Source organism: Corylus avellana, chromosome ca5, assembly GCF_901000735.1.
Source record: "Corylus avellana chromosome ca5, CavTom2PMs-1.0".
NCBI lineage: Eukaryota > Viridiplantae > Streptophyta > Magnoliopsida > Fagales > Betulaceae > Corylus > Corylus avellana.
The window spans coordinates 28223140-28245092 of NC_081545.1; the positions used below are offsets into that span (position 1 = coordinate 28223140).

The 21953-nt window shown below is 34.6% G+C and overlaps 2 protein-coding genes across 2 annotated transcripts in view; both read left to right on the forward strand.

Moving 5' to 3' along the window:
- Nucleotides 1-3575, forward strand: part of LOC132182078 (cysteine-rich receptor-like protein kinase 2) — a 6868-nt gene extending 3293 nt beyond the window's left edge. The window contains exons 6-12 of the mRNA XM_059595285.1: nucleotides 882-1285; nucleotides 1401-1523; nucleotides 1611-1738; nucleotides 2162-2375; nucleotides 2494-2725; nucleotides 2850-3000; nucleotides 3114-3575. Of these exons, the coding sequence (XP_059451268.1) occupies nucleotides 882-1285; nucleotides 1401-1523; nucleotides 1611-1738; nucleotides 2162-2375; nucleotides 2494-2725; nucleotides 2850-3000; nucleotides 3114-3431 (1570 nt within the window). The 3' untranslated portion in view covers nucleotides 3432-3575. The remainder of the gene's footprint in view (nucleotides 1-881; nucleotides 1286-1400; nucleotides 1524-1610; nucleotides 1739-2161; nucleotides 2376-2493; nucleotides 2726-2849; nucleotides 3001-3113) is intronic.
- A 9095-nt stretch (nucleotides 3576-12670) lies between these two features.
- Nucleotides 12671-21953, forward strand: part of LOC132182079 (cold-responsive protein kinase 1-like) — a 10504-nt gene continuing 1221 nt past the window's right edge. Inside the window, exons 1-7 of the mRNA XM_059595286.1 lie at nucleotides 12671-13050; nucleotides 14907-15310; nucleotides 15426-15548; nucleotides 15636-15763; nucleotides 16215-16381; nucleotides 17213-17259; nucleotides 17378-17609. Of these exons, the coding sequence (XP_059451269.1) occupies nucleotides 12671-13050; nucleotides 14907-15310; nucleotides 15426-15548; nucleotides 15636-15763; nucleotides 16215-16381; nucleotides 17213-17259; nucleotides 17378-17609 (1481 nt within the window). The remainder of the gene's footprint in view (nucleotides 13051-14906; nucleotides 15311-15425; nucleotides 15549-15635; nucleotides 15764-16214; nucleotides 16382-17212; nucleotides 17260-17377; nucleotides 17610-21953) is intronic.

The following is a 21953-nucleotide window of genomic DNA, read 5'->3' on the forward strand; positions in this document are numbered from 1 at the left end:
TTGTATATCATTTGTTTATTTATTAAATGAAATTAAGCTTTTATAAAAAAAATAAAAAAATAAAATTGACTAGCCCTTTTCTATGGTCATTATTAAAATAAAAATATAACGATGGTTTATATAAGTATTAAACCCGTATGTTTTTTTTCTAGAACGAAATGCCCTTACGTACACGCAACCATCGTCATGTGGTCTTGGTTTCTATGGGTAATTAATAATTTAATTGTCCCTTAATCATGTGTTTTCTTTTATAGTTGCTTGAATTGAATATTAATTTGACTAGTGGGGACGAAAGAATTAAAAAAATCCAGTTTGGTTAATTGGTTTATAAAGTTGGCACGCCTTGTTTTCTAAGAATCTGTTAAACGTGCGGTCTATTTCAGTGGCTCATAGCTAGCCACATTGTCATGTTGTGATAATTATTTGTTATGCCGGCCATGGGGTCTAGACAGATAATTCCACCGGCCACTGCTGTGCCGGCATTGACTTTAACTTAAGCAACCAACGACCTTGCCGGCCATAGTATTGTACTACGTACGTCGCATTCATTATTCTACGTACTAGGTTACTAAATTATAATATCTAACGATTAAGGAGCAATGCTACTATATTTTTTTCTTTGAAATTAATCATTCGATATGCAATATCTACACCTTCACTTAAGTGGGTTTTACAAATTTAATAGTTAATTTTTTTAAAAAATAATTAATTAATTAAATAATGAAAAATTAAAATAAGAGATTAATGACAACAACAATGTTCCAACTAAAAACTTTTACTATCATACCATATTAATTACTATTTATCTCCAAATATTAAAAAATTAAATTAAATTAATTATTTAATTAACATTCTAACAAATTTTTTAAATTTTCTTTCAGCTACGAGAGCAGTAGCTTCTATGACCAAACCACTGAGCCTGGAAATGAAGGGATTTGCGGAAATCAGACAGCATCGCAGCCTACTGCTTTTAGTGCTGCGGTGAAAGAATTGTTAGCAGATCTCCAAGTTGCAACGCCTAGGATTAATGGTTTCTTTGCTGCGAGCAAGAAGGAAGCGGTTGGTAGTGCTGGTAACGCAACAGTGTATGCTGTGGCGCAGTGTGCTGAAACAGTTAGTGAAATAGGTTGTCAGGATTGCTTGACAGTTGCGTCCAGAAATGCAGAAGTATGTATTCCTAGTGTAGTTGGTCGTGCAATTGATGCTGGGTGTTTCCTGAGGTACTCAGAGACGCCCTTCTTTGCTGATAACCAAACTACTAATATTTTGCCCTTCTTAGGAAATGGTGAGTCTTGAGTAATTAATGAGATCTTTTTTCCAATTTTCCTGCTTTGTACGTAACTAGTATTAAATCTTTATATTAATTACTGAAATGGGTGATGCCCTATTTTTAATTACAGGAAGTTCAAGCAACAAGAAAGCCATTATTGGAGGAGTGGTGGGGGGTGTCGTAGGTGCTGTTCTCATTTTAGCTGTGTTTGTCTGGTTTATAATACTAAGAAGGGGCAAGCCAATTATTAGAGGTAATTAATGTGAAAACTAAAGGAGGTAACATGTTTATATTCTCTAGTATAAAGAAGTGAGTAGTTAATATATTAATTCTGTAGCAGGTGACATACTAGGGGCAACTGAGCTGCGAGGCCCAGTTAATTACAAGTACAAAGATTTGAAATCTGCAACAAAAAATTTCAGTGAAGAAAACAAACTCGGAGAAGGAGGTTTTGGTGATGTATATAAGGTAAAACTCTTTTGCTTATTTAAAGCATGCATGGTTGAGATTATGTTTAAAAAATATAATTTTTAAGTCATAAAAGTTTTTTGGCAAAAGCTGTCAAAAGTATGTTTTGGTCATTTTTAAAGTCCGTTTCAGATTGCGTTTAAGAAATAGATCTTTTAAGTCAAAAATATTTTTTTTAAGCTTTTGACAAAAATGTGTTTTGACCATTTTTGGGCTTTTTAGACCCTTAAAAGCGCTTTTAATTTCTTTTATCAAACATGTATTTTTTTTCTTCAAACAAACTTTTTTAGTATTAAACGCACTTTTAAGCCCTTCAAATGCACACCCAAACATGCCCTTAGTTGTTATTAGATATTCATTTATAATCCTCTGGCTTTATGGTTGATTAATTTTCCATCTCTTTATCTTTGCGTTATTGACTAGGGTACTCTGAAAAATGGGAAGATAGTTGCTGTGAAGAAACTAGCTATTAGCCAATCTTCAAGGGCAAAGGCAGATTTCGAGAGTGAGGTGAAGCTTATAAGTAATGTTCATCATCGGAACATGATCCGTCTTCTTGGGTGTTGCACCAAAGGACCAGAACTACTTCTTGTCTATGAATACATGGCAAACAGCAGCCTCGATAAATTCTTGTTTGGTAACTTAAGCTCAACTCTTCAACGTTTTCACATAAATGCATTTAATGTGTAAATGGGATCTTTTGACTTGTTTTGTAACTTGTATTTAATTCAAACATTATAATGGGATTGACATAGGTGAAAGACGTGGGTCTCTCAACTGGAAACAAAGAAATGACATAATCATGGGCACAGCTAAGGGCCTTGCTTATCTGCACGAGGAATTCCATGTATGTATCATACACAGAGATATCAAAACTGGCCACATTCTTCTAGATGATGATTTCCAAGCCAAGATTGCAGATTTTGGATTAGCAAGGCTTCTACCTGAGGATAAAAGCCATCTTAGTACCAGATTCGCAGGAACATTGTAAGCCAATTCAACTAGTTAAAAGTTATAGAATTAACCACTCCACTTTCTTTCAAGCTTGTTCTTTTTGTTCCTTGATTACCATTATTAAATGATAGCTAATTTTATCTGATTAATCCATTAGAGGCTATACAGCACCTGAATATGCAATCCATGGTCAGCTATCAGAGAAGGTAGATATCTACAGTTTTGGTATCGTTGTTCTTGAGATTCTATGTGGCCGAAGAATCAGTGAGGTGAAGAATGATCCCAATGGCGAGTACCTCCTTGAACGGGTAATTTCCCATATCAAATATGCTTATATATATAGTGCAATATCATCACAATACTAAAACTATCATCACAATACTAAAACTTTTTTTCCCCTATTTGATGTTGCAATTAATAGGCATGGAAATTGTATGAGAATGACAAGCATCAGGAGTTGGTGGACGAAACATTAGACCCAAACGAGTATACGACAGAAGAAGTGAGAGGAATTATAGAGATTGCTCTGTTGTGCATTCAGTCATCACCTGCTCTGAGGCCTTCAATGTCTGAAGTTGTCGTTTTGCTCAAAAGCAAAAGGTCAGTGGAGCGGCAGCCACCAAGCACGCCAGCCTACGTTGATACTGATCAGAAGAAGGTTCGTGGAGACACGTCCACTTCAACCGCATCATCAACATCTAATGCCACTGCCTCTATTTCTCAGGTCTCGGGTCGCTAATGTAAAACATATATGAAACTCTCAAGTGTCACTTTGTGTATAAAGATTGATATATAGTTTTTTGTGTGCGTTGGATAAAGGCTTTTGAAGCTATAGGTTTACATTGGAATGAAATTCATTCCCTAATGAATTAGAATTTGTGGTATTAAAGGTGTTTGGTAATTTATTCGGAATAAAAATTTTTTTTTGAATTTTTTTGTTTTTTTGTTTTTACATATCTACACAAGAGGGGGAGGAGGATCGGAACTAGTGACCTCCGTTTCATTAAGCATGATCCCAGCCAATTGAGCTATCTCTTTATGACTATTTTTTAAATTTTAACTCTGAATGATTATTGATAAGGTTTAGACATTAAATACGCTTTCAAAACCTTTAAAGTAGAAATAGAGTTTTTTTTTAAAGAAAAAAAGAAGAAGAAGAAGTCTGCTTTAAGCCTTTAAGGGTATAGTTTTCTTCTTGGTACTTGTTGACCCTCGAACGAAGGTTAAGATAACTCTTCGGTACTTGTTGAATCGCGAGTACAATACATCCTTGGCTTATACTTCTTCAAGTTGTGGACGATTGATCTATCATCCTCTCACGGTTGAAAAGACGGGGTCATAATTAGGTATACGAATACGCGTCAATTTTTTAATGGTGCTAACGTACCTTTATGAAATTTTGAATGGGATTTAGATGAATATATCATTTTCGTCTTTATGTAAACTTGAGGTATCTCATGTGATATAAACTAAATCCTAAGGGACAAAAAATAAAATTGTTAAACCACATGGAGCAATAAAGTATTTAACCCTTTTTTTATGAGGTATGAGTACATTGTTGTTCATTTAATTGTTTTTTTGTTTTTTCTTTTGGGTGTGACACACATTAATTAATTGTTTATGTACTTAATTGATGGACGGCATTGATTTAAAATACTTTTAAGTTCAAATGAACTAGAAAATATCCAATTAGTTATAGTGAATAGGTATTTTTGTTTATATTTTTAAAAGTAAAAAGATTAAAATACTCCTTCAATATAACTAGGTAGATATGAAGATATATCATGTTTCGACATCTTTCAAGGTTTTGTCCTCATATATCATGTTTGGACAACGTCTTTCAAGGTTTTCCATCGAATAAAAAAAAAAAAAAAATGTTTTTGACTTCAAGTCTTCTTCGACCTCAAGGTATCAGGTTGGACAACTATGGGTGAAATTTAAAACCGCATAACCGTAACCGCCTAACTGCTTTGAAAGCGGTTAGTAAAAACCGCTAACTAGCTAAGCAGTTGCGGTTAGCGGTTAGTGAGTTTTGAAAATCCGCTAACCGCTTTTTTTAAATATAATATATATATATATATATTTCATGTAATAAATCACAATAAGTTATTGTAGCATAGTGGTAAATGCGCCATTTTTTCACCAAGAAATCCGGGGTTCAATTCCCCCAAAGCTCAAGCACAACGCCTCACGCGGTGCAGTTCTCTCTCTTCCTCCATAACGCTCTGAAAAATCCAGATTTCTCTCTCTCTTCTCCCATATTGACACCATGTGTTCTCAATTGTGTCCAATGCAGCATAGGTAAGCAAAAAAATCCATGTTTTTTTTTTTTTTTTTCTTTGTACATATTCATATGACCTGGAAATATTTAGATCATTATTTTTATTTTGATCATACAATGGGGTCCTTTTGGATTTAGAGAATTTTCTTTGTAATTATTTATTATTGATTTCTTCTTGTTTAAGAGCTTTTCAATACTGTTGCAACCCATTAATGGAGAATTTTATTTGAAAAAAAAACTTTAAAATGAGCAAAAAAAAAAAAGAAGTTTAAAGTGAGCCCAAAACTGGCCCAAAACCAGTCCAAAACTAGCCCAAAATTGGTCCAAAAAAAAAGGCCCAAAAAAAGGGTCAGAAAAAAGCGGTTATCTCAAAGCGGTTAATCGCTAATCGGGCGGTTGACCGCCTAGACGGTTAATCGCTACACGGTTAGCAAAGGCGGTTAGTAAAAGTTACTAACCGCCTAGGCAGTTGCGGTTAGCGGTTTTAACCACTAACCGCTAACCGCCAAGGGCGGATCCAAGGGGGTCGACAAGGGGCATAAAATTCTCCTTGCCCTTTGGTAAAATTTTTTTGTATGCCACTTAGCCGTGATAATGCCCTCTCTCAGGCATAAGTATGCCCTTCAGCCATGATTATGCCCTCTCTCTCATGCCTCAACCATATATTATGCCCCTTCGTAAAATGAAATTTGAAAAAAATTAGAAACTTAGTGTTTCAAACGAAGGGAAGGAAGAAGACGATGAATAGTACTCTAAACGGTGCATTTTCTTTTTTAGGAATATTGACTGGGGAGTGGGGACAGGCTGCAACAAATATAAACAAAACAATAAAAAAAAATTAAAGAATGATGGAGAACAGCAGCCGTGTAAGTTAAAAAATAATAATAATAAGAATTCAAGCCCAAAGTGGGGAACAGCGGCTGTATAAATTAAAAACAAAATAAAAGACTTTGTAAAAATAAAACACGCGTGCTTGTCAGCCTTGTAAAAATAATTGTTCTTTTAAATGGATTGTCTTAATATTTATATAATTATATTGCCATTAAGCCTATTTTTGCTAATTGTTTTTATATTTAATTATTTATGAATTTATATAGTTTTTTTTTTTTTTTTCATATTTTAATTGTATAAATATATAATTGTAGTTGTCTAAAATTATGGAGAAAAATAACGATTCTATTGACCTCCAATCAAATTCTAAACAACCTCGTGTTGAAGTAGATTTAGCAAATCTATCCAGAGATCCTTACTTTAAAAAAAAAAAAGAAAAAAGAAAAAAAGAAGTGTGATTATCATCTTAGTGATAGAGATTAAATTCGAAGAGCATATTTACAAATAGGACAATTGAATTAGCACTAGTAGTGACAAAACAAATTGTAAGTTCTATTTATATGTTTTAAAACATAATTAAAAATTTTGTTGAATTATTCACTTAGGGCCCGTTTGGGAGTGCGATTTCAATAAGTGTGATTTTAAAAATTGCATTTTTAAAATCGCACAGGCGTTTGGTAAAACATGCTAAAAAGTACTTTTTTATCAATTGAGTGTTTGGATAACATTAGCATATAATTGCGGTTTCATGACCAAATTACCAATAAGGACATTTTTTTATAACAGTAAAATAACTAAAATTATCTATAAGCCTCCATTTTTAACACATATGCAAACAAAAGTATGGCTTATAATTTGACATTAACTTTGAATTTTCTACTTAGGCAATTATATATTGCTATACTACTTGTTTCTATATGCTTTTTTGTTTTTGTATTTTTTATTTCTTGAAACATATTCCAAACAGACATATAATAAAAAATACAATAACAATCCATCAAATTAAACTAATAATGTTTATCAAATTTAACTGTTACATAATTCACCAATAATTTAAATTAGTACTTGATAACTGTTTATTACCCATGAAAAAAATATATATAAAAAATTATCACTGTTTATTACCCATTAAAAAAATGCATAAAAAAAATTATCAATGTTTATTACCCATTAAAAATATATATATATAAAATATCACCAATTGTTACAGTGCAGTACCCATTAAAAAATAAAAATAAAAATCCATCACAAATTATTACTGTACAGTACCTTTGAAAAAAAAAAAAAAAGCCATAAAAAATCGTCACTGTACACATCACTATGCAGTGCACAGTGACCAAAGAAAAATCATCATCTTGGTCACTGTACAATTTTTTTTTTTTAAAGAAAAAACTTCACACGGTTACTGTACACGCATACTATGATGGATTGCAGATCACTATGCATGCACGGTAATCTAAATAAAATTTTGAAAAAAAAAAAAAAAATCACAACTTTACTATGTAGAAATGGTCGAAGAACATAAACGCATATATAAAAAGGCACAGTAATTATACAAACCACATAAAATAACACCGAACACTAAACAGTGAAAAGTTTTACAAATGCAAAGGAGTTATATGGAGAGAAAGAAAATATTAAGGTGAGATTATTACCTGGTAGAGGGGTGGAGAGATGAACAACAACGATGCACACTGCTACAGGGCGGAGAAAGGATGAACGAGACAAAGAGGATGAAGAAAAAAAAAAAAGAAAAGAAGGGTTTTAATATATTTTATGTGGGTATTCTTGGTATTTTTTTCATTCCCATTAAAAAAAAAAGTAACTATTGCGCCAAATATCTTTTTAATAGAAATCGTGATTTTGTTTTAAATTCGCACTTTTTCAAATAAGCACCCTCTAATCAGCTTATGAAAATCGCAGATTTTTTTGCGATTTTAAAATTTGCGTTTTTAAAATCGCAATCCCAAACACCCTAAAATTGCGATTTGGTTTAAAATCACAGATTATTTTTTTAAAAACGCACTCCCAAACGCACCCTTATTCAGTTGGTTATATTTTTGTTCAACTTTATTTTTGTATTCATTAAAAAAATACAGCAATGCAAAAAGAAGACCAAAAAATTATTTTTTAGTTATTTTAATTATTTTATTCATTAAAAAAATGCCCCCACGTAAGAAAAATCCTGCGTCCGCCACCACTAACTGCAATCGCTATTTCAGCCGTATGGACAACCTTGATAATTATTTCTGTTGGTTTCAAAATTATTTCTCATTCTCTCAAACTTCACCTGCTGCTACGTATCTAAAAGAGCTGAAGAATCGATGAACCGAAATAGAAAGAAGCATGGGGTGATATTGTTAATATGGTGGTGGTTGACGGGTGTGGCTTTGGCAGACCCATAAATCAATCTCTTAAATAAGGCTTGCAGCCAATACAACGTGTCCAGCGAATCGTCCTTCTATACTAACCTAAACGCCACCTTCTCCAACCTCAGAGCACAGCTGACCAACAACACCAACACCAGATTCGCAACTTCACAGGATTCCGCCCATGCCTTGCCAGCCTTGGTGCGGTGCCGGAACTACCTCTCTAGTGCTGACTGTATCGCTTGTTTCACTGCCGCCGTTTCTCAAATCTGCAACTGCTCCGCCGCCAACGGTGCCCGCGTCATCTACGATGGCTACTTTGTTACGAGCCTAAGTAATAGATCTCGTAACTGGACCTTGGGTACGTAGAAAAATAGGACTAGTCTTGCGTTTCCTACTTTTGATTGCAGAAAATTGAGATCGTTAGAGAGACCCCAAACCTCACAACACAAAGTGTTGATTTTACTGAAATATTCTCTGCCAATATTATTGCAAAAGTCTGCTTTAAATAGAGGTTACAACCGACATAGATTTACTCTAGAGTTTGTAAACCTATACTACTAGGACGGGGAGACATAAGGCACCATAAAGGAAATACCTTATAACTCCAACAAGGACTTGGAAATCCTATTTATTTAAGAACTACGACATTAACAAGAAATAAGGAAAAATAACAATCATATGGAAATAATAAAGATTACTCTTAACCAAGTTAAGAGACAAGGCAGAGACTACTAATAGATTACTAATAGACCTAGGATTGTAACATTCCTCCCTCCTTGGAAGTGTCCTTGTCCTCAAGGACAAAATTTGGGAATCGAGAAATGAAGTCATCCTTGTTTTCCCATGAAGCATCCGCAGGAGAAAATCCCACAAGATTGGTCTTAATGTTCTCAGCCACACGGCTCCAAGGACAGCCTCACACCCTTCAATTTCTAGCACATAAAAATCCACCGTAAATTAGTACTCCTCCAAACAAATGGTTACTCCTCGGCAAACCCCCCCATTTGAAAGCTTCTCTCCGTTGGCCACGAGCACCTCAATCTTCCCTGTCAACGCCGGTGTGATGCCCAACTTTCGGGCTGTGGCTAAACTGATGAAATTATGTGTGCTTCCACTGTTGACAAGGAGCACAATTTTGCAGCAACCCACAATGCCTCTCAACCACATCGTGCGAGGGCCCTGAATTCCGGTGATAGCGTGTAATGAAATTGCAGGTTCTTCCTCTTCCCCGAAAATTCCTAGATTATCAAAATTGCTCCTGCCTGTGTGGGGTTCTTCCTCCTCATTCTGCAGCTCAAGCCAGAATAACTTAGCACACCTATGGCCAGGTGAGTATTTTTCATCACAATTAAAACACAACCCCTTCTCCCTCCTGTCTTTCATCTCTTCTGATGTGAGTTTTTTTTATTTGAGGATTCTTGGCCCGAGTGAGCGTCGATGATGACATGGGCGGTAGGTTGGGGTTTCTCCGGTTTTCTGACAACAGTCCTCGACATTGGTCGTGTTGCTTGGCCTCATACAGCCGCGCCAGCCCTACAGCCGCAGTGAGGCTTGCGGGACGTGATGCTTGCACCTCTGTGTGTATGGTGTCTTTGAGCCCACTGATAAAGCACCCCAATTGGTGTTGGAGAGACAGTTTGCCCACACGACTAAGAAGTCGCTCAAATTGAACCTGATAGTCTCGCACTGTTCCAACCTGTTTCAATTTTGATAGATCACCAAAAAAATCTTCATAGAGGGTTGGCCTATACCTGGCATTGAGACCTTCTTTCAAGGTGTCCCACGTGAGTTCCTTTTCTTCCCCACGAAAGATTTGGTACCATAGCTGCGCATCACTATCTAGATGGTAGGCTGCCAGAGATAGCTTGTCCTCTTCGTTTGTTCCATGAAATTCAAAGAATTGCTCGACCCGGTAAATCCAACTGGTCGAATCTTCGTTTCCACAATATCGTGGAAAATCCAATTTAGCCACTTTAGGGACTGTCGATCCCTTGCTTCCCGACCCTGTCTGAGTTATCCGTGGACCTCCGTTGCGATTATAAGACCCAGTCTTAGTGTTGGTGCGCCGATCCTCCAGCAGTTGATCAAACTTAGAACTCATGTTTACAACAATAGTCTCCAAACGTTCTAGCCGTTCCTCAACAGGCGAAGAAGATGCGGAAGACATACCATGCTCTGATACCATGTTGTTATGAGCCTGAGTAATAGATCTCGTAACTAGACCTTGGGTACGCAGAAAAATGGGACTAGTCCTGCGTTTCCTACCTATGATTGCAGAAAATTGAGATCGTTAGAGAGACCCCAAACCTCACAACACAAAGTGTTGATTTTACTAAAATATTCTCTGCCAATATTATTACAAAAGTCTGCTTTAAATAGAGGTTACAACCGACATAGATTTACTCTAGAGTTTGTAAACCTATACTACTAGGACTGGGAGACATAAGGCACCATAAAGGAAATACCTTACAACTCCAACAAGGACTTGGAAATCCTATTTATTTAAGAACTACGACATTAACAAGAAATAAGAAAAAATAACAATCATATGGAAATAATAAAGATTACTCTTAACCAAGTTAAGAGACAAGGCAGAGACTACTAATAGATTACTAATAGACCTAGGATTGTAACATGCTTCCTCAAGTACAACCTCCATCGATCCACGCGCGCCTTCTTTCTTATTATTTATTTCTGCATTTTTTTTTTAGTCTCCTAGCTAGCTAGTCAAAAGAATGATATGATTAATTTAAGGTGTAAGTGTAACGGTAAAGACTATATTTTTATGATTCCAAATGAAGTATTGACTAGTGTCACAGTAGTCTTTTTCTCCATTTTCTCTCTCTCTTCTTTTCTCTATTTTGAAAAACTCAAACCCAAAAAATCTTCAAAAAATCAACCTAAAAAATCAAAAACCCAAACGTCAAACCCAATAAATTTTCAAAAACCCAAAAAAATCTTCTTATCTTCTCTTCTCTTCTCCTTCCTTTTTTTTTTTTTTGTTTCTCTTCTTCTTCTCTTCTCATTTTCTTTTTCTTCTTCTTCTGCGCACGCTTTTCTTCTGCTGCCGTGCAGAGAGACTGAGAGAGAAGAGGGAGCTGGCCGTAGTGAAGAGAGAAGAGGGAGATTGAGAGAGGGAAAGAAGATCCCGAAAAAAAAGATCTGGAAAGAATAAATAATAAAAGAGGGAAAGGAGAGGGAACAAGTTGAATGTCTTGCTAATTTTTTTAGTGACGTGCCAGCATTTTATCACGTCAGAAATTTCTGACATGGCATTTTCACATGTTAGAAATTTTTGACGTGTTAAAAAATCACTTCAGTAATTACTGATGTGCCAACTTTGCCACGTCAGAAAAATATTTGCTGGCGTGGTAAAAAGTCGGGTACTGTAGCCATGTCAGAAATTGATTTTTTTTTTTGTAGTAGGCTAGGAAAAGTGGTGGAGTGGCGCATTAGTGGACAGGAACGGCGAAGACGAACAAATCTAGCTTGGAAGAAATGAGTAATGTTGGGTTGAGCTCTCTCGTGGAAGAGAGCTTTTTTTCTTCTTATTCTTATTTATTTATTTTTTTTTGAAGAGAAATTCATTCCGATTTCATTCATGAATAATCAAAAGCATAAAAGCTATTATAATTATAGAGCATAAAGCTCTAAAATTCATAACCGAAGCTAAATGATTACATGTCATAGATGTTAAAAACATACAAATCTTACATTGAAATTCTATGACGTCTACATCCGCTAATCCATGCCTAATCTTTAGCTTATAGAACAAATCTGTCCGGTACAAATTCAATCCGAGATATAGGTAGCCATTTTCCAGGCATGAGCAAAAGCACCACGCCAAAACTAGTCCTTCTCAACTTGAAAGGCTAGAAAATTATTTACGTCCTAAGCTCAAATGCTAGGACAATTAAACAAGCAAGAAAATACAGGAAAAAACAACAAAAAACCAAGACACACCAGCAAACATCAGAGCAAGGAGCAAAGGAGTGGACAACTGAGCATAAACAATATAGTCTTGCATCACCATTATCCTCAAATATGGACATTCGGAAAAAAAAAAAAAAATGGTAGAGTGGAGTTGACGACTGGGCATAAACAAATGTTGACCGTAGTGGGGTGGGGCTTGTGGGGGAGGGTTGGACAAAGTGACTAATACTAATCAAAAGTGAGTTATTTTCATTACACGATTTTAACTCGCTCTTTAGTGCGTACATAACTACAAGACCGTACCACTGAACCCCGTCATCGATGGTGACATTGTTTTTTTATTTTTTTATTTTTTATTTTATTTTGGATTTCAAATTTATATCGATCCTTTTTATCATACTTAATTTCTATCCAAACTAACCCTATTAGCCCAATATAGTTGACCGAGAGAATTTAAATTATGTTTACTAATTAAATCAACATGAAACTTTACCTAACTAAACTGACTAACTCCTATATATATATACCAAGTACTGCTACGTACTACTTCCGAGCTTGAAGATGAACCCAAATAGAAAGAAGCATGGGGTGTTGTCAATGATATTGTTAATATGGTGGTGGTTGACGGCTGTGGTTGTTGCAGACCCACAGATCAATCTCTTAAACAGCGGCTGCAGCCAATACAACGTGTCCAACGAGTCGGCCTTCTATGCAAGCCTAAACGCCACCTTCTCCAGCCTCAGAGCACAGCTCAACAACAACACCAACACCAGATTCGCAACTGCACAGCAAGTCACGGGTTCCGCCTACGCCATGGTCCAGTGCCGGAACTACCTCTCTACCGCCGACTGCCTCGCTTGTTTCACCGCCGCCGTCGCTCAAATCCGCAACTGCTCCGCCGCCAACGGTGCCCGCGTCATCTACGACGGCTGCTTCCTCCGGTAGGTATACACCCTCCATCCACGCTTTCGATCATTATATTATAATAAAATAATGCAGATTGATATTGTATTTGTATATCATTTGTTTATTTATTAAATGAAATTAAGCTTTTATAAAATAAAAAAATTAAATTGACTAGCCCTTTTCTATGGTCATTATTAAAATAAAAAATATAACTATGGTTTATATAAATATTAAACCCTATAGTTTTTTTCTGGAACGAAATGCCCTTACTTACACGCAACCATCGTCATGTTAACTTTACCAGTGGGGAGGGGGTTCGGTGGAATTACATATTTTTTTAATAATTAATTTTGTAGTCATTAATTGTCCCTTAATCGTGTGTTTTCTTTTCTTTTATAGTTGCTTGAATTGAATATTAATTTGACTAGTGGGGACTGGGGACGAAAGAATTCAAAAATTCCATTTGGGTTAATTGGTTTATACCGTTAACAGTTGGCACGCTTTGTTTTCTAAGAATCTGTTAATTAAACTGTCTCATAGCCACGATATAATTATTTGTTAAGCTGGCAATGGGTAGATCTAGACAGATAATTCCACCGGCCACCGCTGTGCCCGCGGGCATTGACTTCAACTTAAGCAGCCCACCATGTAACATGCAACCTTGTTTGTTAAATCCCATCCCATCCCCCCATATTTCTCCACATTTCACCACGTTATTCACTTCATTTTTTTTAAAAAAAAACATTCTTACTTATATATCAAATCATTCACTTTTATATTATATCACTTACTTTTTATTACTATTCAAATAAAAAAATCACTACAAAATAAAAATTTTCACTTTTTAATACTACTTTTTCATTTTCCCGTATCAATCATTATTTTATTTTTACACATGAACAGTGCCATAGTGGGGGGTGTTGTTTAACAAACACCTCCATCAATCTTTCTAGTCTAAATTAATAGACTGGGGAATATATAGTCAATGTTCAAGATCTCTCTAGAGAGATATTGAGATTATAAATGAAGAAATATGCTAGAATCTAATAAAAATTTTATATTTTGCTCATAAAAATTTATGTGGCTAGATGCCACATTATTTGTTTTTTGTTTTGTTTTGTCTTTTTTCCTTTCACTAAAAATATGATGTGACATCTTGCCACTTGAACTTTTATGGGCAAAATGTGAAGTTTTTATTATATTTTAGCATTTCTCATAAATGAAACATGTGTCCCATTGATAATATATATATTTTAAAAATAATCATAAAAAACTTAAGGGGGTGGCCGGCCACCCCTGTTGCAGCCACCCCGTTAAGTTTTTTTTTTTTAATTATTTTAAAAAAAATACATAATATTTAATTAATTTTTTTTTATTAATATGACATATGTTTATTTATAGCCTCAGGATCTCTTTAGAGAGATTTTGACAATTAACTGGATATTTTTTAATTAATTTTGAACTAAAGAGGATCCGAATCTGCCGACCATAGTATGGTACTACGTCGTATTCATTATCCTACTACTTAGGCTACTATAAATTATAATATCTAACGACTAAGGAGCAATGCTATATATTATTTTTTTTCTTTGAAATTAATTATTTGATATGCAAGATTTACAGTACCTTCACTTAAGTGGGTTTTACAAATTTAATAGTTACTTTTTAAAAATAATAACAATAATAATATTAAATGACGAAAAATATTAAATTGCATTTCTCAATATCAAACTACATGTTTTGTGCACCTCATTAAACTACATGTTCCAACTAAAAACTTTTACTCTCAAACCATATATATTAAATTACCATTTATCTCAAAATATTAAAAAAGTAAACTTAATTAATTATTTAATTAACATTATAACAAATTTTTTAAATTTTCTTTCAGCTACGAGAGCAGTAGCTTCTATGACCAAACCACTGAGCCTGGAAATGAAGGGATTTGCGGAAATCAGACAGCATCGCAGCCTACTGCTTTTAGTGCTGCCGTGAAAGAATTGTTAGCAGATCTCCAGGTTGCAACGCCTAGGATTAATGGTTTCTTTGCTGCGAGCAAGAAGGAAGCGGTTGGTAGTGCTGGTAACGCAACAGTGTATGCTGTGGCGCAGTGTGCTGAAACAGTTAGTGAAATAGGTTGTCAGGATTGCTTGACAGTTGCGTCCAGAAATGCAGAAGTATGTATTCCTAGTGTAGTTGGTCGTGCAATTGATGCTGGGTGTTTCCTGAGGTACTCAGAGACGCCCTTCTTTGCTGATAACCAAACTACTAATATTTTGCCCTTCTTAGGAAATGGTCAGTCTTGAGTAATTAATGAGATCTTTTTTCCAATTTTCCTGCTTTGTACGTAATTAGTATTAAATCTTTATATTAATTACTGAAATGGGTGATGCCCTATTTTTAATTACAGGAAGTTCAAGCAACAAGAAAGCCATTATTGGAGGAGTGGTGGGGGGTGTCGTAGGTGCTGTTCTCATTTTTGCTGTGTTTGTCTGGTTTATAATACTAAGAAGGCGCAAGCCAATTATTAGAGGTAATTAATGTTAAAACTAAAGGAGGTGACATGTTTATATTCTCAAGTATAAAGAAGTGAGTAGTTAATATATTAATTCTGTAGCAGGTGACATACTAGGGGCAACTGAGCTGCGAGGCCCAGTTAATTACAAGTACAAAGATTTGAAATTTGCAACAAAAAATTTCATTGAAGAAAACAAACTCGGAGAAGGAGGTTTTGGTGATGTGTACAAGGTAAAACTCTTTTGCTTATTTAAAGCATGCATGTTTGAGATTATGTTTGAAAAATAGAATTTTTAAGTCAAAAAAAGTTTTTTGGCAAAAGCTGTCAAAAGTAAGTTTTGGTCATTTTTAAAGTCCGTTTCAAATTGTGTTTAAGAAATAGAGCTTTTAAGTCAAAAAAAATGCTTTTAAGCTTTTGCCAAAAGTGTGTTTTGACAATTTTTGGGCTTTTTATACACTTAAAAGCGCTTTTAATTTCTTTTACCAAACATGTATTTTTTTTCTTCAAACAAATTTTTTTTAGTGTTAAACGCACTTTTAAACCCCTCAAATACACACCCAAACATGCCCTTAGTTGTTATTAGATATTCATTTAAATTTTACCATTAATTAATGCATTTATAATCCTCTGGCTTTATGGTTGATTAATTTTCCATCTCTTTATCTTTGCGTTATTGACTAGGGTACTCTGAAAAATGGGAAGATAGTTGCTGTGAAGAAACTAGCTATTAGCCAATCTTCAAGGGCAAAGGCAGATTTCGAGAGTGAAGTGAAGCTTATAAGTAATGTTCATCATCGGAACATGATCCGTCTTCTTGGGTGTTGCACCAAAGGACCAGAACTACTTCTTGTCTATGAAGGGACAGGCTTACCTGCGGTAGACAAAACTACCGCATATCTGCGGTAGTTTTGTCAGAAGGCTGGGATTTTAAGTTGGGCTTTTTTAACTCCAAAGGCTAACGTGAACTTTAAAAAAAAAATGCCGTTAAAAACAAACGTTTTGGCCGTGAACACCCATCCAAATAAAAAACCCGAACATGTAAAAGATTCAAAGCGATTAAATCCAAACAAAAAACCCACTGGATCTGCTCGTTAATCGCGGCCTCACACTCGTCGGAGTAGTTCTTGCGAGAAAGCGAGAGGTGAGGGACGGTGGGATGAAATCGAGCTCCTTCTTGGCCTCCTCGAAGGGTTGGAACACGACGCCAGTGGGCGGAAGGTCGTTCGGACCCTTTGACCCATCCAATACTTTTTCTACACAAATCCTTGGTTTTGGGTAGAAAAAGAAAACAAATCTGGTCAGTTTTGGGTAGAAAAAGAAAAAGAGAGAAAATAATGCAAAAGAAAACAGAGAAAATAATGCAGAAAATAATCAACCTTTGGAGGAGATATGCGGCTGGTAGAGGTTCAATCCTAGCTCCTTGACCAAGATCCTCAGCCCTGGTGGCTACTACAGCCAATGGAGCGCTGGTTTTGGGTATGGTGAGAAAAAAGAGAGGGAGACGGTTTGGGTAAAAAAAAAAGAAATTGAAGTTAACGGAATTTTTTACGGCTTTTTTTTTTTTTTTTTAATTCCACGTTAGCCTTTTGGAGTTAAAAAAGCCCAACTTAAAATCCCAGCCTTCCGACAAAACTACCGTAGATATGCGGTAGTTTTGTCTACCGCAGGTAAGCCTGTCCCGTCTATGAATACATGGCAAACAGCAGCCTCGATAAATTCTTGTTTGGTAACTTAAGCACAACTCTTCAACGTTTTCACATAAATGCATTTAATGTGTAAATGGGATCTTTTGACTTGTTTTGTAACTTGTATTTAATTCAAACATTAAAATGGGATTGACATAGGTGAAAGACGTGGGTCTCTCAATTGGAAACAAAGAAATGATATAATCATGGGCACAGCTAAGGGCCTTGCTTATCTGCACGAGGAATTCCATGTATGTATCATACATAGAGATATCAAAACTGGCAACATTCTTCTAGATGATGATTTCCAAGCCAAGATTGCAGATTTTGGATTAGCAAGGCTTCTACCTGAGGATAAAAGTCATCTCAGCACTAGATTTGCAGGAACATTGTAAGCCAATTCAACTAGTTACAAGTTATAGAATTAACCACCCCACTTTCTTTCAAGCTTGTTCTTTTTGTTCATTGATTACCATTATTAAATGATAGCTAATTTTATCTAATTAATCCATTAGAGGGTATACAGCACCTGAATATGCAATCCATGGTCAGCTATCAGAGAAGGTAGATATCTACAGTTTTGGTGTCGTTGTTCTTGAGAATATATGTGGCCGAAGAATTAGCGAGGTGAAGAATGATCCCAATGGCGAGTACCTCCTTGAACGGGTAATTTCCCATATCAAATATACTTATATATATAGTGCAATATCATCACAATACTAAAACTATCATCACAATACTAAAACTTTTTTTCCCCTATTTGATGTTGCAATTAATAGGCATGGAAATTGTATGAGAATGACAAGCATCAGGAGTTGGTGGACGAAACATTAGACCCAAACGAGTATACGACAGAAGAAGTGAGAGGAATTATAGAGATTGCTCTGTTGTGCATTCAGTCATCACCTGCTCTGAGGCCTTCAATGTCTGAAGTTGTCGTTTTGCTCAAAAGCAAAAGGTCAGTGGAGCGGCAGCCACCAAGCACGCCAGCCTACGTTGATACTGATCAGAAGAAGGTTCGTGGAGACACGTCCACTTCAACCGCATCATCAACATCTAATGCCACTGCCTCTATTTCTCAGGTCTCGGGTCGCTAATGTAAAACATATATGAAACTCTCAAGTGTCACTTTGTGTATAAAGATTGATATATAGTTTTTTGTGTGCGTTGGATAAAGGATTTTGAAGCTATAGGTTTACATTGGAATGAAATTCATTCCCTAATGAATTATAATTTGTGGTATTAAAGGTGTTTGGTAATTTATTCGGAATAAAAAAAAAATTTTGAATTTTTTTGTTTTTTTGTTTTTACATATCTACACAAGAGGGAAGGAGGATTGGAACTAGTGACCTCCGCTTCATTAAGCATGATTCTAGCCGATTGAACTATCTCTTTATGACTATTTTTGAAATTTTAACTCTGAATGATTATTGATAAGGTTTAGACATTAAATACGCTTTCAAAACCTTTAAAGTAGAAATAGAGTTTTTTTTTAAAGAAAAAAAGAAGAAGAAGAAGTCTGCTTTAAGCCTTTAAGGGTATAGTTTTCTTCTTGGTACTTGTTGACCCTCGAACGAAGGTTAAGATAACTCTTCGGTACTTGTTGAATCGCGAGTACAATACATCCTTGGCTTATACTTCTTCAAGTTGTGGACGATTGATCTATCATCCTCTCACGGTTGAAAAGACGGGGTCATAATTAGGTATACGAATACGCGTCAATTTTTTAATGGTGCTAACGTAACTTTATGAAATTTTGAATGGAATTTAGATGAATGTATTATCTTCATCTTTATGTAAACTTGAGATATCTCATGTGATATAAACTAAATCCTAAGGGACAAAAAATAAAATTGTTAAACCACATGGAGCAATAAAGTATTTAATCCTTTTTTTTATGAGGTATGAGTACATTGTTGTTCATTTAATTGTTTTTTTGTTTTTTCTTTTGGGTGTGACGCACATTAATTAATTGTTTATGTGCTTAATTGATGGACGACATTGATTTAAAATACTTTTCAGTTCAAATGAACTAGAAAATATCCAATTAGTTATAGTGAATGGGTATTTTTGTTTATATTTTTAAAAGTAAAAAGATAAAAATACCTCTTCAATATAACTAGGTAGATATGAAGATATATCATGTTTCGACATCTTTCAAGGTTTTGTCCTCATATATCATGTTCGGACGACGTCTTTCAAGGTTTTCCATCGAATAAAAAAAAAAAAAATATGTTTTTGACTTCAAGTCTTCTTCGACCTCAAGGTATCAGGTTGGACAACTATGGGTGAAATTTAAAACCGCATCACCGTACGTAACCGCCTAACTGCTTTGAAAGCGGTTAGTAAAAACCGCTAACTACTTAGGCAGTTGCGGTTAGTGGTTAGTGAGTTTTGAAAATCCGCTAACTGCTTTTTTTAAATATAATATATATTTATATTATATATATATTTCATATAATAAATCACAATAAGTTATTGTAGCATAGTGGTAAATGCGCCATTTTTTCACCAAGAAATCCGGGGTTCAATTCCCCTAAAGCTCAAGCACAACGCCTCACGCGGTGCAGTTCTCTCTCTTCCTCCATAACGCTCTGAAAAATCCAGATTTCTCTCTCTCTTCTCTCATATTGACACCATGTGTTCTCAATTGTGTCCAATGCAGCATAGGTAAACAAAAAAATCCATGTTTTTTTTTTTTTTTCTTTGTACATATTCATATGACCTGGAAATATTTAGATCATTATTTTTATTTTGATCATAGGGTCCTTTTGGATTTAGAGAATTTTCTTTGTAATTATTTATTATTGATTTCTTCTTGTTTAAGAGCTTTTCAATACTGTTGCAACCCATTAATGGAGAATTTTATTTGAAAAAAAAAAAAAAAAAAAAAAAACTTTAAAATGAGCCCAAAAAAAAAAGTTTAAAGTGAGCCCAAAACTGGCCCAAAACCAGTCCAAAACTAGCCCAAAATTGGTCAAAAAAAAAAGGCCCAAAAAAAGGGTTAGAAAAAAGCGGTTAGCTCAAAGCGGTTAATCGCTAATCGGGTGGTTGACCGCCTAGACGGTTAATCGCTACCCGGTTAGCAAAGGCGGTTAGTAAAAGTTACTAACCGCCTAGGCAGTTACGGTTAGCGGTTTTAACCACTAACCGCTAACCGCCAAGGGCGGATCCAGGGGGGTCGACAAGGGGCATAAAATTCTCCTTGCCCTTTGGTAAAATTTTTTTGTATGCCACTTAGCCGTGATTATGCCCTCTCTCAGGCATAAGTATGCCCTTCAGCCATGATTATGTCCTCTCTCTCATGCCTCAACCATATATTATGCCCCTTCGTAAAATGAAATTTGAAAAAAATTAGAAACCTAGTGTTTCAAACGAAGGGAAGGAAGAAGACGATGAATAGTACTCTAAACGGTGCGTTTTCTTTTTTAGGAATATTGACTGGGGAGTGGGGACAGGCTGCAACAAATATAAACAAAACAATAAAAAAAAAATAAAGAATGATGGGGAACAGCAGCCGTGTAAGTTAAAAAATAATAATAATAATAAGAATCCAAGCCCAAAGTGGGGAACAGCGGCTGTTTAAATTAAAAACAAAATAAAAGACTTTGTAAAAATAAAACACGCGTGCTTGTCAGCCTTGTAAAAATAATTGTTCTTTTAAATGGATTGTCTTAATATTTATATAATTATATTGCTATTAAGCCTATTTTTGCTAATTGTTTTTAGATTTAATTATTTATGAATTTATATAGTTTTTTTTTTTTTTCATATTTTAATTGTATAAATATATAATTGTAGTTGTCTAAAATTATGGAGAAAAATAACGATTCTATTGACCTCCAATCAAATTCTAAACAACCTCGTGTTGAAGTAGATTTAGCAAATCTATCCAGAGATCCTTACTTTAAAAAAAAAAAAGAAAAAAGAAAAAAAGAAGTGTGATTATCATCTTAGTGATAGAGATTAAATTCGAAGAGCATATTTACAAATAGGACAATTGAATTAGCACTAGTAGTGACAAAACAAATTGTAAGTTCTATTTATATGTTTTAAAACATAATTAAAAATTTTGTTGAATTATTCACTTAGGGCCCGTTTGGGAGTGCGATTTCAATAAGTGTGATTTTAAAAATTGCATTTTTAAAATCGCACAGGCGTTTGGTAAAACATGCTAAAAAGTACTTTTTTATCAATTGAGTGTTTGGATAACATTAGCATATAATTGCGGTTTCATGACCAAATTACCAATAAGGACATTTTTTTATAACAGTAAAATAACTAAAATTATCTATAAGCCTCCATTTTTAACACATATGCAAACAAAAGTATGGCTTATAATTTGACATTAACTTTGAATTTTCTACTTAGGCAATTATATATTGCTATACTACTTGTTTCTATATGCTTTTTTGTTTTTGTATTTTTTATTTCTTGAAACATATTCCAAACAGACATATAATAAAAAATACAATAACAATCCATCAAATTAAACTAATAATGTTTATCAAATTTAACTGTTACATAATTCACCAATAATTTAAATTAGTACTTGATAACTGTTTATTACCCATGAAAAAAATATATATAAAAAATTATCACTGTTTATTACCCATTAAAAAAATGCATAAAAAAAATTATCAATGTTTATTACCCATTAAAAATATATATATATAAAATATCACCAATTGTTACAGTGCAGTACCCATTAAAAAATAAAAATAAAAATCCATCA